The sequence below is a fragment of the Microtus oregoni genome, unplaced genomic scaffold (genome assembly GCF_018167655.1).
Source record: "Microtus oregoni isolate MIOR12 unplaced genomic scaffold, Mior012 000032F_ref0000030, whole genome shotgun sequence".
NCBI classification, from domain to species: domain Eukaryota; kingdom Metazoa; phylum Chordata; class Mammalia; order Rodentia; family Cricetidae; genus Microtus; species Microtus oregoni.
Window position 1 is genome coordinate 20,572,306 of NW_024543091.1, and position 14,638 is coordinate 20,586,943.

Below are 14,638 nucleotides of genomic sequence, written 5' to 3' on the forward strand. Positions count from 1 at the left end.
TTTTGGTTGCATGCATGTCTGTGCACCATATGCATGCCTGGTGCCTGTAGAGGCCAAAGAGGACATAGGAATCCATGAACTGGAGTTACAGTTGGCTGGAAGCTGCCACGTTAAATATTGGTAATTCACTGGTAATTGAACCTGGGTCCTCAGGAAGCATAGCCAGTCCTCTGAAACTCTAAGCCATTTCTCTAGTCCTCTGTGATTTTTAAATAACCCTCCTTCCACACTTTCCAACTCCTGGTTTCTTGTTTTTATGTCACCTGCCTGGGTGGCCCTTTAAACATCAGGACTACCTCTGAGGAACCACCTTTGCTTTAGTGGAAGTTCCGGTATTAATGGAGATACTCTGGCAGAGGATATTTCTGGTATTCCTATTTCACACTTTTGGTTTCATTTCTTTTGCAGATTGAGTAAAAAAAAAAAATTCACAGATTCTTCCATGTGAACACATGACACAAAGACTTTGTGTAATAACAGAATACTAAATCATAAGTGACCAATGAAAAATACTGTTGAAGATACTACTACCAAACAAAACTACAATAAAAAATCCAGAAAAGCAACCATTGAGAAGATGGCCTTTACCTTATGTGCATCAATGAGAACAATGCCTCCTTTCTCAGCTGGTTCTTTTGTTCCCATCAACAATTTTCCATCAAAATATCCTACTGCAAATGGTCTGTCTTCACTGAACCAAGCAATGCAAGTGACAGATACTACCGTGATTAAAAATACAAGAAAAAGATGGATTTGTCATTGTCTAGACAAATAATTATACTCTTTGAAAGAGATCTGTGCTACTACTATAACATCAAGAAAACTTCCACATAGCTCATAAATTAGAACCTGCAGCCTAGAGCCCACACAACCCACTTTGAAGAACATCATTTATGATTGACCTCACTATTAACGTTTCATTCTTTTTAAGGAGGCTTTGTTAAAAAAAAAAAAGACAGTAACAATTTGGTTTGTATTGAGGCACTGTACCAGGTTCTTCTTTTGGGAAAAAACCTTCTATAAAACAGAACTAAGACCGGGTGCTAGTGGCACAAACCTTTTAATCCCAGCACTTGGGAGGCAGAGGCAGGCAGATCTCTGTAAGTCCGAAGCCAGTCTGGTGGTCTACAAGGGCTAATTCCAGGACAGACTCCAAAGCTACAGTGAGACCCTGTCTCAAACCCCCACGAGAGAGAGAGAGAGAGAGAGAGAGAGAGAGAGAGAGAGAGAGAAAGAAAGAGAGAGAGAAAAAGAAAGAGAGAAAGAGAAAGAAAGGAAAAAGAGAAACAGAGAAAGAAAGAGAAAGAGAGAAAGAAAAAGGAGAGAAAAAGAAAGAAAAAGAGGGAGAAAGAGAGAGACAAAGAGAAAGAAAAAGAAAGAGAGAGAGAGAAAGAAAGAGAGAGAGAAAGAGAAAGAGAGAGAAGAGTGTGATGGAGGTGGGTCTTGTATCTATTTGTTGCTTTCATTGGTTAATTAATAAAGAAACTGCTTGGCCCTCTGATAGGGTAGAATTTAGATAGGTGGAGTAAACAGAACAGAATGCTGGGAGAAAGAAGCCGAGTCAGGCAGTCGCCATGATTCTCCCACCCAACACAAACACAGGTTAAGATCTTCCCTGATAAGCCACCTCGTGGGCTACACAGATTATTAGAAATGGGTTAGATCAATATGTAAGAGCTAGCCAATAAGAGGCTGGAACTAATGGGCCAGGCAGTGTTTAACGGAAGCACAATTCTTAGTTAGGGGAGCCACCTTAGGGTTGGCAAGAGACTTGAACCTAGAGTGGCTCCCAGGTGCCCAAGCTGAGGTCCCCAGTTAGTTCCTTGGGCAGCTGAGGATAGAGAACCTGAAATGACCCTATCCTATAGCAATACTGACGAATATCTTGCATATCATCATAGAAGCTTCATCTGGTGATGGATGGAGATAGAGACAGAGACCCACACTGGAGCACTGGACTGAGCTCCCAAGGTCCCAATGAGGAGCAGAAGGAGGGAGAACATGAGCAAAGAAGTCGGGACCACGAGGGGTCCACCCACCCACTGAGACAGTGGAGCTGATCTATTGGGAGCTCACCAAGGCCAGCTGGACTGTGACTGAAAAAGCATGGGATAAAACTGGACTCTCTGAGCATGGCGAACAATGAGGGCTGATGAGAAGCCAAGGACAATGGCATGGGGTTTTGAACCTACTTAATGGGCTGACTTTGTGGGAGCCTAGCCAGTTTGGATGTTCACCTTCCTAGAAATGGACGGAGGGGGGGAAGACCTAGGACTTACCACAGGGCAGGGAACCCTGACTGCTCTTTGGACTGGAGAGGGAGGGGAAGAGGAGTGGGGGGAGGGGGAGAAGAGTGGGAGGAGGGGGAGAAGGGTGGGAGGAGGGGGAGGGAAATGGGAGGCTGGGAGGAGGTGGAAACTTGTTTTTTTTCTCCTTTTCTCAATAAAAAAAAAAAAGAATACAGTTTCCATGTAATTATTTCGGGGCATAAGCTAGCCACGTGGGTGGCCGGGTACCAGGGACGCAGCCCCGCCACTCCATATCACAAGAGTGAAAGAAAGAAAAAGAAAGAGAAAGAAAAAGAGAGAAAGAGAAAGAGAGAAAGAGAAAGAGAGAAAGAGAAAGAAAAAGAAAGAAAAAGAGAGAAAGAGAAAGAAAGAAAAAGGAGAGAAAAAGAAAGAGAGAGAGAGAGAAAAAGAGAGAGAGAGAGAGAGAGAGAGAGAACAAAACAGGACTAACACCACATAAGCCATAGAAAATCTGCTCACTTCCTTCTGATGTTCTCCAGCTCTTAAGACTATCTATCTGAGCCTCTAATCACAGTGCTTTTCTGCACACTGTGAGCTGGAAAGTAGAAAATAGTACCTAGAGGGCAGGACGGGGAGGGGCTGAGCACAAGGGGAAGATTTTCCTACTAAGCCTTTCAAAACTTTCTAGCTTTTGAACCCCATGAAGTTGTTATCAAAATTTTAAGTGTATTAAAAAAAAAAACCTAAACATAATAAACAAATAGAATGCTTATTTCTCCTGTCAAACAGAATACCATCAAATTGGCACTGTGACCTCTGAATTACTTGATTCCAGTCAAATAACTAATAACAACTGCTAATAATACATGCACTTACTCAAAGTACTCAGTAAGGAAAAACACAGGCAGAATTTGTTTCATCTGCTGAGTCAAGGAACCTTCCTCCTCCACTTTCCCCTATTTCCTTAATTTTACTCAGTTGTTAATTATTTGTTTTTACCAATAATTTTTCTCCCCTCTTTGATATCTCTAACTTGTAAGTTACATTTGGAGTCTGTTAAAAATGTTAAGTCATTCACACAAAGAATGAATGACTAATATGGTATAAAAAAGTGAAGTTTCCCTTTATCAGAGAGATAGATACAGTAAGGAGTGGGAGAGAAACAGATTCACTCAGCATTTAAACTCAACCAAAACCCTTTCATCTATTTGTCTACTTTCTTGACTAGTGTAACATCTTACCATCCTTTCGACAGCAGTGCTCCAGTTCTCGGCGGTGCATAGTGGACACATCAACAACTTCAATCAGTCCTAGAGACCCATCCATCCGACCAACCAGCAGTAACTCTGGAGACTCTCCTGACCAGGCTGTAGCTGGACCTTCTTCTGGCCAAGCCAGGGCAGATACCCAGTGAGGTTGAATATCTACTAATCCTTTTCCTCCTACAGGGGGAGAAATGTTAACTCACACTCATTTAACTCTTAAAAAAAAAGAACAAGAACAGGATGTGGTGGCACACATCTTTCTTTTGTTTTGCTTTGTTTTTCAGGCCAGGGTTTTTCTGTGTAGCTTTGGCTATCCTGGAACTCTCTCTGCAGAACAGGCCTTGAACTCACAGAGAGTTCTATTTCCCTATCTATATATCTGTATGTATGGCATGTGTAGACTAGGGGGGCCTTGAACTCACAAAGATCCACCTGCCTCTGACTCCCAAGTATTGGTATTGATATTAAAGGTGTGTGGTGGCACACATCTTTAATCTCACCAATCAAGAGGCAGAGGCAGGTGGATTTCCATACCATGGAATATGTGAACACCCACATAAACAAATAAATATAAAAATGCCTAGTCAAAAATTTTATCTCTGCCAAGCATAGTGAATACGCCTTTAATTCCAGCATTTGAGAGGCAGAGCCAGGAAGAGTTTGAAGCCAACCTGGTCAACAAAGGGGGTTTCAGGACAACCAAGGCTTTTACACAGAGAAACCCTGTATCAAAAAACAAAACAAAACAAAAAAATTATCATGGAAAGAAACATAAATGAGAGAGCTACTTCAAGCGACTCAAAATTACATAGCTTAAGCCCTAGCAACTATCACCTCTCCTCAAGGCCTATTTACTGCTGCATTAAAAGCAGCTTTGGTTTGCCATAGCAGGTATCTGAAACTTTCAGAAGGTGCATCTTGTGCAGGATTTTCATAGCTGTTGAACAGTTCATGGACTTCCAGGGAAAGCCAAGCCAAGCCACTGCTTGGCCTACACGACTAAGTGAGAGGAAGGCTGAGTGGTATCCAGGGCAGCGTCCTCAGAAAGCACTCTTACCGTTAACTTGCCAGATGTTCACCATCTTCTCCAAAGCCCCAGCAAGGTATTTGCCACTGATACTCCAGGAAACAGGTGAGAAGCTTGGGTCGCTGGGTGATCCAAGGCTTTCCTCAGCATCCCCCTCCCTAAAATGCAATAGATGAGTGTGTAATTTACTGTGGGATGTTTTGTACACCATAAAGATTTGTCACTTATATTGGTTTAGTAAAATGTTGAGTGGCTAGCAGTCAGGCAGGAAGCATAATTCGGGTAACCAGACAAGGAGAATTCTGGGAAGAGGAAGAGAGAGGGTCAGTCACTACCCAGAAACAGAGGAAGCAAGATGAGAATGCTGCACTGAGAAAAGGTACCAAGCCATGTGGCTAAACATAGACAAGAATTATGGTTAATTTAAGTTGTAAGAGCTAGTTAATAATAAGTCTGAGCTAATAAGCCAAACAGTGTTGTAATTAATACAGTTTCTATGTGATGATTATTTGGGTCTGGGCAGTCAGGAAACAAAAGTGCAGTCTCCGCTTACATAATTCCCACCCGCATTTCTAAATTCAGTGAGCTGGATTTTAAACCTTAAAGCAAAGGGTGCACCCAGGCCAGTTATCACAGGATATTCTTTATCAGCAGTATTTGTCATCACAGAGAAGATATCAATTATGAAAGAATGATACTTCAACTACTCACAATTAAGACAGAATTTGTCAGCAAAGATACTCAGAATTGTTATGGGTTGTAGACAGGTACTATTCAGAATACACTTATTTCTGTATGCCTAATGTATTCATAAGGTCTCAGGAAAAGAATACCCAGGGAGAGAAAGAAACTTCACTAAATTCACTGTTGGTTGTGATGACAATTCATACAACCATTGTGAAAATTAGTTTGGAGAGCTCTCAAAAAAAATGAAAACAGAATACTGTATGTATGTCCCAACTACTTCACTCCTGGATTCATACACTGAGAATTCCATATTCTACCATCGGGATATTTGTACTCACATATTTATTGCTGTGGCTTTTGTTTGTTTTTACTGTAACGTAATTGGTATCAACCTAGTTGTCTATCAACAGGTGAATGGACAATGAAAATTTAATGTCTATAAAAATGGAATCATATTCAGTTCTAAATAAAACCTTATCACAAAATTTGTAGGAGAGTGAATGTATAATATTAAGTGAGATTATGTAATCTCAGAAAGAAAAAAAACCCACATGATTTCCTTCATATGTGGAATTTAGCCAATATATGCAAACAAATGTACATGTGTGTATAGTATAATCTACAGAAAAGAGAACAAAAAGGCTAAATATTAGAAGATGAGGAAGGAATACATGTAGGTAATGAACATGAGTTTTAAAGAAGTATATAAAGCCAATTATGTTTTAGTTCTAACTCTGTTGTAGAGTTTCCATTTTTTTGTGGTAGATATACACATAAAAATATATTTAATAGTGCCAGCTGTCCTGACTACACAGAAGTTCAATGAGATACATAGACGTTGGGCTTAGTTAATTTCAATGTGTGGTTTTTTTTTTGTTTGTTTCTTTTCTTTTCTTTTCTTTTTCTTTTTTTTCTTTTTTGGTTTTTTCGAGACAGGGTTTCTCTGTGGTTTTGGAGCCTGTCCTGGAACTAGCTCTTGTAGACCAGGCTGGTCTCGAACTCACAGAGATCCGCCTGCCTCTGCCTCCGGAGTGCTGGGATTAAAGGCGTGCGCCACCACCGCCCGGCTGTTTGTTTTCTTTTCTTTTTTGTTTTTCGAGATAGGGTTTCTCTATAATTTTGGAGGCTGTCCTGGAACTCGCTCTTGTATACCAGGTTGGGCTCAAACTCACAGAGGTTTGAGCCTCCCAAGTGCTGGAATTAAAGGCATGCGCCACCATTGCCTGGCATCGATATGTGATTTTTTTTTTTTTTTTTTGGTTTTTCGAGACAGGGTTTCTCTGTGGCTTTGGAGCCTGTCCTGGAACTCGCTCTGTAGACCAGGCTGGTCTCGAACTCACAGAGATCCGCCTGCCTCTGCCTCCCGAGTGCTGGGATTAAAGGCGTGCGCCACCACCGCCCGGCTTGTGATTTTTTTTTTATTTGAAAGTGTTTTATAGTAAAGTTTACTAAGTCAATTAAAAAACAAAAGAAATAGCTACAGTTAGTTACAGTACTATAAGAATGTAACATGTTGATACAAAACAATTACTCTAATTTCCAAATAATCACTGAAGACTGATGAAAATTAGTATACTGGTTTTTTTAAAATAAAATCTCTTTTTAATAAGGAAGGAATAAAAAGATATAAACAAATAGAAAATATACATGAACACAAATGTCTCAAAATGATTTAGAGACTCAATAAAATGTTAGATTATGTCTCACAGTACAGTGTAGATGTACTATAATGTGCGCACACACACACACACACACGCACACACACACACACACAGAGTATAGATGTTACCCAAAAAAAGTCTACTAAAACAGGCCTGGAGAGTTTTCCAGCTGTTCTAATACGATCAGAAACTAAATGAACATTTGAGACAGAACAAAGTCTAAGAAAGCCTCTTATTTATTTAGAAGCAACTGAAAGCAAAACACTAAAAGTCTCTGTAGAATGACTAGCACATGTTGAATGGGACAAAAATGCCAATATAATCAAAGTGGTTAAAACTTTGGAGAGGCCAGGTATAGTTCCAATTAAAAAGATGTGTTGCTCATTTGTCCTCACAGCTAAAGCTTAAAAGAAAGAATGGAGTGGATTGAAAGGAAATAACATTAAGGACACGGAGTAAGGAAGCATGTTTTGAGAAACACACTGTTCACCACTTGATTGATGGCATGGATGCCACTGTTTTTTAATTAGACAATTTGTACAGACTGTGGAAAATAAGGCTACAGATGTTTATAACACAGTAGCACATAAATATCTGTTCATTACCCATGATGTCTCAGATTTTGAGAACAGGATGCCGGAAAAGACAACTAATAACATAATCTGAACTCTCCTGTCTTTACAGGAGATTGGATTGGTTAAAAGAACAGAAGCTGAAAGGGCTGTCACACTTCTGTTTATGAAAGACTTCAGTTAGAAAATATAGGGAAACCCCAAGATTAGTAAGAAGGCAAGGACTAAATAACAAAAGGCTATGTAATAATTTTCATACAGTTTGAGCTCCATCGTGGAGCCGTAGGAACCCAGAAAAAGTTGAAGTGGGAATGCAGAACATGTCCACTTAGAACAAGCAGTGGTACAGCACATAAGGCATTGGCAAGGGTCACAGAAACAAGCTGGTACTTTATGTATATTTTAGTCTTGTATTACCTACCTCTATGAATTGAAAAAGAACATTTCACAATATCCAGTCTATATGATAAGACACAGCTTGTAATGTAAATTTTTTTCTTTTTTTCAAGATGAGCTGAGGAGACCTTGCACGACAGCTCTTTTTCTGTTTTTTTTTTAATATTTATTGAGCTCTACATTTTTCTCTGCTCCCCACCCTGCCTCTCCCCTTCCTCCTTCAATCCTCCCCCAAGGTCCCCATGCTCCCAATTTACTCAAGAGATCTTGTCTTTTTATACTTTCTACGTCTCATGTAGATTACATCTATGTAAGTCTCTCTTAGTGTCCTCATTGTTGTCTAAGTTCTCTGGGATTATGGTTTGTAGGCTGGCTTTCTTTGCTTTATGTTTAAAAACCACCTGAGTACATGTGATAATTGTCTTTCTGGGTCTGGGTTACCTCACTCAAAATAATGTTTTCTAGCTCCACCCGTTTTCCTGCAAAATTCAAGATGTTGTTACTTTTTTTTCTGTGTAGTACTCCATTGTGTAAATGTACCACATTTTCCTTATCCATTCTTCGGTCAAGGGGCATTTAGGTTGTTTCCAGGTTCTGGCTATGACAAACAAAGCTGCTATGAACATAGTTGAGCACATGTCCTTGTGGCACGATTGAGCATCCTTTGGATATATACCCAAAAGTGGTATTGCTGGGTCTTGAGGAAGGTTGTTTCCTAATTTTCTGAGAAATCACCACACTGACATCCAAAGGGGCTATACCAGCTTGCACTCCCACCAGCAATGGAGGAGTGTTCCTTTTTCCCCACAACCTCTCCAGCATAAGTTGTCATCAGTGTTTTTGATCTTGGCCATTCTTACAGCTATAAAATGGAATCTCAGAGTTATTTTGATTTGCATTTCTCTGATGACTAAGGATGTTGAACATTTCCTTAAGTGTCTTTCAGCCATTTTAGATTCATCTGTTGAGAGTTCTCCATGTAGGTCTGTACTCCATTTTTTATTGGATTAAGTGTTCTTTTGGTGTCCAATTTCTTGAGTTCTTTGTGTATTTTGGAGATCAGACCTCTGTCTGATGTGGGGATAGTGAAGATCTTTTCCCATTCTGTAGGCTGTTGTTTTGTCTTGTTGGCCGCGTCCTTTGCTAGAAGCTTTTCAGTTTTAGAAGGTCCCATTTATTAATTGTTTCTCTCTGTCTGTGCTGCTGGGGTTATATTTAGGAAGTGGTTCCCTGTGCCAATGTGTTCAAGTGTACTTCCCAGAAAATTAGTATACTGCTATATATCTATAACTAAGCATTTACTAGTAGGCCCTATGCTAATTTCTAATAAGCCTAAATAGAGTTTAAACTATTAACGTTTTACTTTCGGAATTACTACTATGGAAAATTAAACATATACTCTGGAGATTTAGAAATACTATTCTTAAAGAAAACCCTTTACAGTTTAATGAGAACGGACTACGGTAGCACCACCAAGCCGAGGCGTGCTAAAGGCGGCCTCAGCTTTATGCCAGTGGAACAAGCACTTACAGTCTATTGAACACACAGGTCTGTTGCAGTGAGTACTGCTTCTTGGTCACATTCCACACCCGAATAGTGCCATCGTTGCCACTTGTAGCCAGTAGGCCTTTTTTATTACACCAAACACATGTCATTACCTAGAAAAGTTAAAATAGATAAGCCAAGTCAAGTTTTGATTTAAAGGACTTCATCATCTAAAATTCTATACAAAAGTTATCTACCATAAAACTGTAAAATTATCCATGATGCAATCCAATATACAATGTTTCATTTTTTAAATGCCTTGTAAAATACCTACTTTTTTTGTTTGTTTCAGTTTTCCAAGACAGGGTTTCTCTTGAGCTTTGGTGCCTGTCCTGAAACTAGCTCTTGTGGACGAGGCTGGCCTCGAACTCAGAGTTTCACCTGCCTCTGCCTTCCGAGTGCTGGGATTAAAGGCGTGCGCCACCTCTGTCCAGCTTTAAAGTACTAAGCCCAAATTCCTTCAAATTATTTGAGACCTATTAAAATCTTTTAGCAAACTTTTATCTTATTTATTATCAGATCTATATGTGTGAATGGGGAAGAACACATATGCCCAGTGAACATGAGGCAGTCGCATTTTGGGGAGTCAGTTCTCTCCAACAGTATGAGTTTCCCTTGGGTCATTAGGTTTAGGTGTTAAACACTTTAACCCAATGGGTCACCTTAAAGGGTCCCTATTAAAATCCTGTTTAATTCAATAAAGATAAACATTCTCACATGCTGAGAAGGAAGGACTCCAAGAGGCAGAGCAAGCTGCCACACACGTTTCTCATATCCCTTCCAGATGGCACTGATGCTGGTGTGTACTTCTCATGAGACTGGAGATAGTGGCTACAGGCCTGTACTGCTTTTGCAGAGGACCCAAGTTTAATTCCCAGCACTCACACTGGCCAGTTCACAACCACCTGTAACTCCAGCTCCAGGGGGACTCTGGCCTCCATGGGTACCTGTACTCACATGAACATATCCCTTCTACTCTTTTACATACCACAATCAAAAAAAAATCTTTAAAATTTTTAAAATATATATTCTAAAAGTAATACAGAATATGTAATAATTTTAAATAAATTAATACATTTCAGTACTTGCTTCTTAAAAATTCAGAGGCCTCCTGGGTGGTAGTGTTGCACGTCTTTAACCCTGACACTCAGGAGGCAGAGGCAGGTGGATCTCTAAGTTCGAGGCCAGCCTGGTCTGTAAGAGCTAGTTCCAGGAAAAACAAAATAACACAAAAATTCAGAGGCCCACTATATTAGTCAGCTACAATAGATTAGGAATGTCCCTTGTTGCATAGATAAGCCTTCCTTTTTTAGGAAGTGATTTCTTTCTGTCAACCTACACACAAAGAAACTAGAATTGGCAACTACTTAGGTAAATCTTAATAATCATGTATATATGTGTGAGAAAAAGAGACACAAAAAGAGACATGGAGACCTACACTCTGAGCAGTCAGACAGGTAATTAATACACCTTATATTAAAAATACATACTCTGTTTTGATGAGCCTCCAACTTGATAAAAGAGCATTTTCTGAGATCTCCTCCCATATCGGCGAGTGTTTGTGGAGCAGTTTGGTTGTCACGGTCATGTGCAGCCAGAGTGCGCACAAGCTGTTGAGCAGCCCATTGCCTATGCTGTGAGGACAGCCTAGAGGAGAGGCAGCAGGCTGCCAGGGCATTAGCCAGCTCCAGAGGGCCTACAGCAGAAGGATCATAGGAAGGATGGGCATACAATTGGGCAATAAAACCTGCTTAAACAAAACAATGAAATGATGCCCAGGTGAGAGTTGGTGGTGATGAACAAACAAAAATGGGTTAACCCATTTCTTTTATAAATTAGTTCTTTTTAAGCAATTAGTATACTAAGGTATGCATATAAGATATAAAGTATTTATCTCACACCAAATTCTATAATAAGTCTGATTCACTTCAAATGAGTATTTTATTATACATCAATAGTCCTTGTTCTAAAGATTTAGACTGGGAATACAGCAGAAATCATTTTCTAGCCTATGCAAAAGCAAAGGACCCTTAAGAATAACAACCTAGTGTCTGCTGCTTACAGAGCACATTAGCAAGGACATAACCAGGGTTACAGCTCAGTGACAACACATGATCAGGACGCACAAGGCCCTGGGTTATAATACTCAGTACCAAAAACATGAATCACTTTAAAAATGGATTTTGACAGCTAGTTAAGAAACTAAATCAATGGATCCAAAGTCCACCAATTTCAGCTAAATGTTCTTGACTGAAGCAAAGGTTAGATAGTAATTTAAGAAGTCCTTTCAAAAATATTATCTTAAATACTATTTTTACTTAAACTGTATTAAAGAATCCAATCATTTACATCGATTCAAGCCATTACCTATAACACTACTAATTGGTCCATTTTTCTAAATACTCATTTCCATGTCTGTGTAAGCCTGTAAATCCCGGCACTCAGGAGGCACTGGTAAGAGGAGTGCAGGTGGGAGGCCAACCTGGGACTACATAGTTAGACCTTGTCTCAAATACCAAAGCTATCTCTGTAATTCTTTTATGTTCTAAACTTAAATGTCCTTTATCACATACAACAATGCAAAACCATACCTCTTAAAACATGAGTAAGACAATTAGAAGACTGTACTCAAACAGTATGAAACCTACCTTTCTTTTCTACTTCTGACTTATCATAGTTTGGTCTCAGTTTGGCTCCTTTGTCTGCCAGTAATGCCACAAGGGCTTGAGTTACAACAAAGTTTGGGGAGGTTACAAGCTTATTTTCTTCAGCAATTCCACGAAGAAAGCTGGGTAAAAACTTCCGCTGAATGGGATCATCGACTGTTGTGAGATTGACACCGGTTGCCGCAGAAATCAAGTTCTGAAGTGGCAATTGGGACAAACAATTTAACTTTTACATATTTTTTGGAACAAAAAGATTTAATTTCAAAATATTCTTTCAGACTCCCTGGGATAAACAGGGCAAGAATGCCCAAAGTCGCCCTACCTGTGTACACAGTTGCACTAGCAGCTTTGCAGCACTTGGCGTATTTGATGCCAGGCAACCCACTGCTGTGCTGAGGTAGGCCAGGCAAGAGATGGGCTTGCTGGCCTTGCTGTGCCCACCTCGTGAACGCTCTGAGGTGCTTGCCATAGCAGAAGGGCTGGTGGAAAGGCCGGCTCTTCCCGCTGCCGCTAAGCACATTAACCGAACCAGTGTACGGATATCTGTTAACCCCAGAGACTCAAGACCAGCAGCCAGGCTACAACTGGAACCACTGCCAGGAAGAAAAAAAAAAAAAGCATATCAGACACACACACACAAAAGTTTCTTTCCTTTCTTTTTGTTTTTTTAGTTTTTCAAGACAGGGTTTCTCTGTAGCTTTGGTTCCTGTCCTGGAACTAGCTCTTGTAGACCAGGCTAGCCTCAAATTCACAGAGATCCATCTGCCTCTGCCTCCCGAGTGCTGGGATTAAAGGCATGTGCCACCACCACCCCGCTGAAGAAAGGTTTCTTTTTTTTTTTTGGTTTTTCGAGACAGGGTTTCTCTGTGGTTTTGGAGCCTGTCCTGGAACTAGCTCTTGTAGACCAGGCTGGTCTCGAACTCACAGAGATCCGCCTGCCTCTGCCTCCCGAGTGCTGGGGTTTGTTTGTTTTTTTAATTGTTGAAAAAAAATTTCTGCCTCCTTCCCGTTTCCCACTCCCCTCCCTCTCTCCCCACTCCTCTCCCCCTTTGCACCCCACATATACACCATCCTCATCATCAAAGACAGAAACCAAATAAAAGTTATTTAGTTATTTCATCATCAGTCCCACATGTCCTTATATCAAAACATGATGTAAAACTGAAATGGTCATCTAAACTTTTTCTTTATAATGAATATTGTATGCACTGAGAGTTATCAATAAACTAGAATATGACATTTAAAATGTCAACAGAGTGAGAACTTTCAGTCTGGAAATCCCAGGTAGCCACCCTCTAGGTCAAGAAACAAAACTTTGGCAGCACCTCAGAAGCTTGTTGGGCACTCCTCAAAGCCACGCTGCCTTCAGAAGTAACTGCTGTCTAAGGTCTAAAGCTATACGTTAGTCTTGTCTATGTTTAATCTTTATATGATATGAGTTCTGCAGAAATACTCATTCACTCTTTGTTTTTTTTTTAAAGATTTATTTATTATGTATACAACATTCTGCCTCGATGTATGCCCAAACGTCAGAGGAGGGCGCCAGATCTCAGTACAGATGGCTGTGAGCCACCATGTGGTTACTGGGAATTGAACTCAGGACCTCTGGAAGAGCAGCCAGTGCTCTTAACCTCTGAGCCATCTCTCCAGCCCCTCATTCACTCTTTAACTTAATTTTTACCTAGTATCAACTGGAACAGCTTAATTTTCAATTTCTGGAACAACAAAAAAGATATACAACTGACTCTGTAACTAAATTGGTATTTTTTTCAAGCTAAGAAGAGCCAAGCAGGAACTGAATAAATACCAATAATGACTAAGTCTAACCTATGTTCATTCAATATCATATTTCAAGTTTAGAAAGCTCTCTCATCTCCCCTCCCAGACTCCTGTGTGAAATCCCTCAGAAGTAACTGCATCACTCGACACAGCACTTACCTGACTGAGAGAAGAGACAGCGCTCGCATGACCATGGTTCTGGCCAGAAGGACCTGAGCTGCAGCAGTCACTCTCCTTAAAGCCACCACTCGGTCATGAGGGTTTGCCAGGGCTGCTGCCTGCTCTCCTAATGTTACTCTTCCCGAGGAACTCTTTTCCACAGAGCCATGGCAACCTGAAAGCAGGATTTTGTTCCGTTTTTTACAAAGTAAGATAAAGTACCTGGACTACTGAATTATTTGACTACATTTTATGTAGAGTCTGCAAAGAAATGTAACAAGAAATATATTTTGCTCACCTAGATAGAACTAGCAGAACTTCTTTAAGATACTAAACTTAAAGATTTCTGAGTTAATAGGAAAAAAATTTCTACTAAATATGTTTGTTTTTTATTCTTTTTATGTGTCACTTCTGATATTAACAGATATAAGAAAGGTATTTTTAAAAAATACTTTGTTTTTATTTTATGTGTACAAGTATTTTGCCTTCATGTATGTATGTGCACCATGTGTGTACAGTGCTCAAGGAAGCCAGAAGAAGGCAACAAATCCCCTGAAATTGGAGCTATAGACATTTGTGAGCAGTCATGTAGGAGCTGGAAACAGAACTCAGGGTCACCTTACAAGAGCACC

General features: G+C 40.1%; 1 protein-coding gene across 6 annotated transcripts in view; it reads right to left on the reverse strand.

Moving 5' to 3' along the window:
• Nucleotides 1-14,638, reverse strand: part of Herc1 (HECT and RLD domain containing E3 ubiquitin protein ligase family member 1) — a 170,874-nt gene that overhangs the window by 31,068 nt on the left and 125,168 nt on the right. For 5 of the 6 annotated variants that reach the window (XM_041679778.1, XM_041679782.1, XM_041679781.1 and 2 more), the window contains exons 48-55: nucleotides 14,007-14,181; nucleotides 12,391-12,661; nucleotides 12,051-12,264; nucleotides 10,893-11,149; nucleotides 9,388-9,515; nucleotides 4,572-4,699; nucleotides 3,491-3,691; nucleotides 589-719 (exon numbers count right to left, since the gene is read on the reverse strand). In XM_041679778.1, coding sequence (XP_041535712.1) covers nucleotides 589-719; nucleotides 3,491-3,691; nucleotides 4,572-4,699; nucleotides 9,388-9,515; nucleotides 10,893-11,149; nucleotides 12,051-12,264; nucleotides 12,391-12,661; nucleotides 14,007-14,181 — 1,505 coding nt within the window. The remainder of the gene's footprint in view (nucleotides 1-588; nucleotides 720-3,490; nucleotides 3,692-4,571; nucleotides 4,700-9,387; nucleotides 9,516-10,892; nucleotides 11,150-12,050; nucleotides 12,265-12,390; nucleotides 12,662-14,006; nucleotides 14,182-14,638) is intronic. The other variant, XM_041679783.1, reaches the window with a different exon arrangement.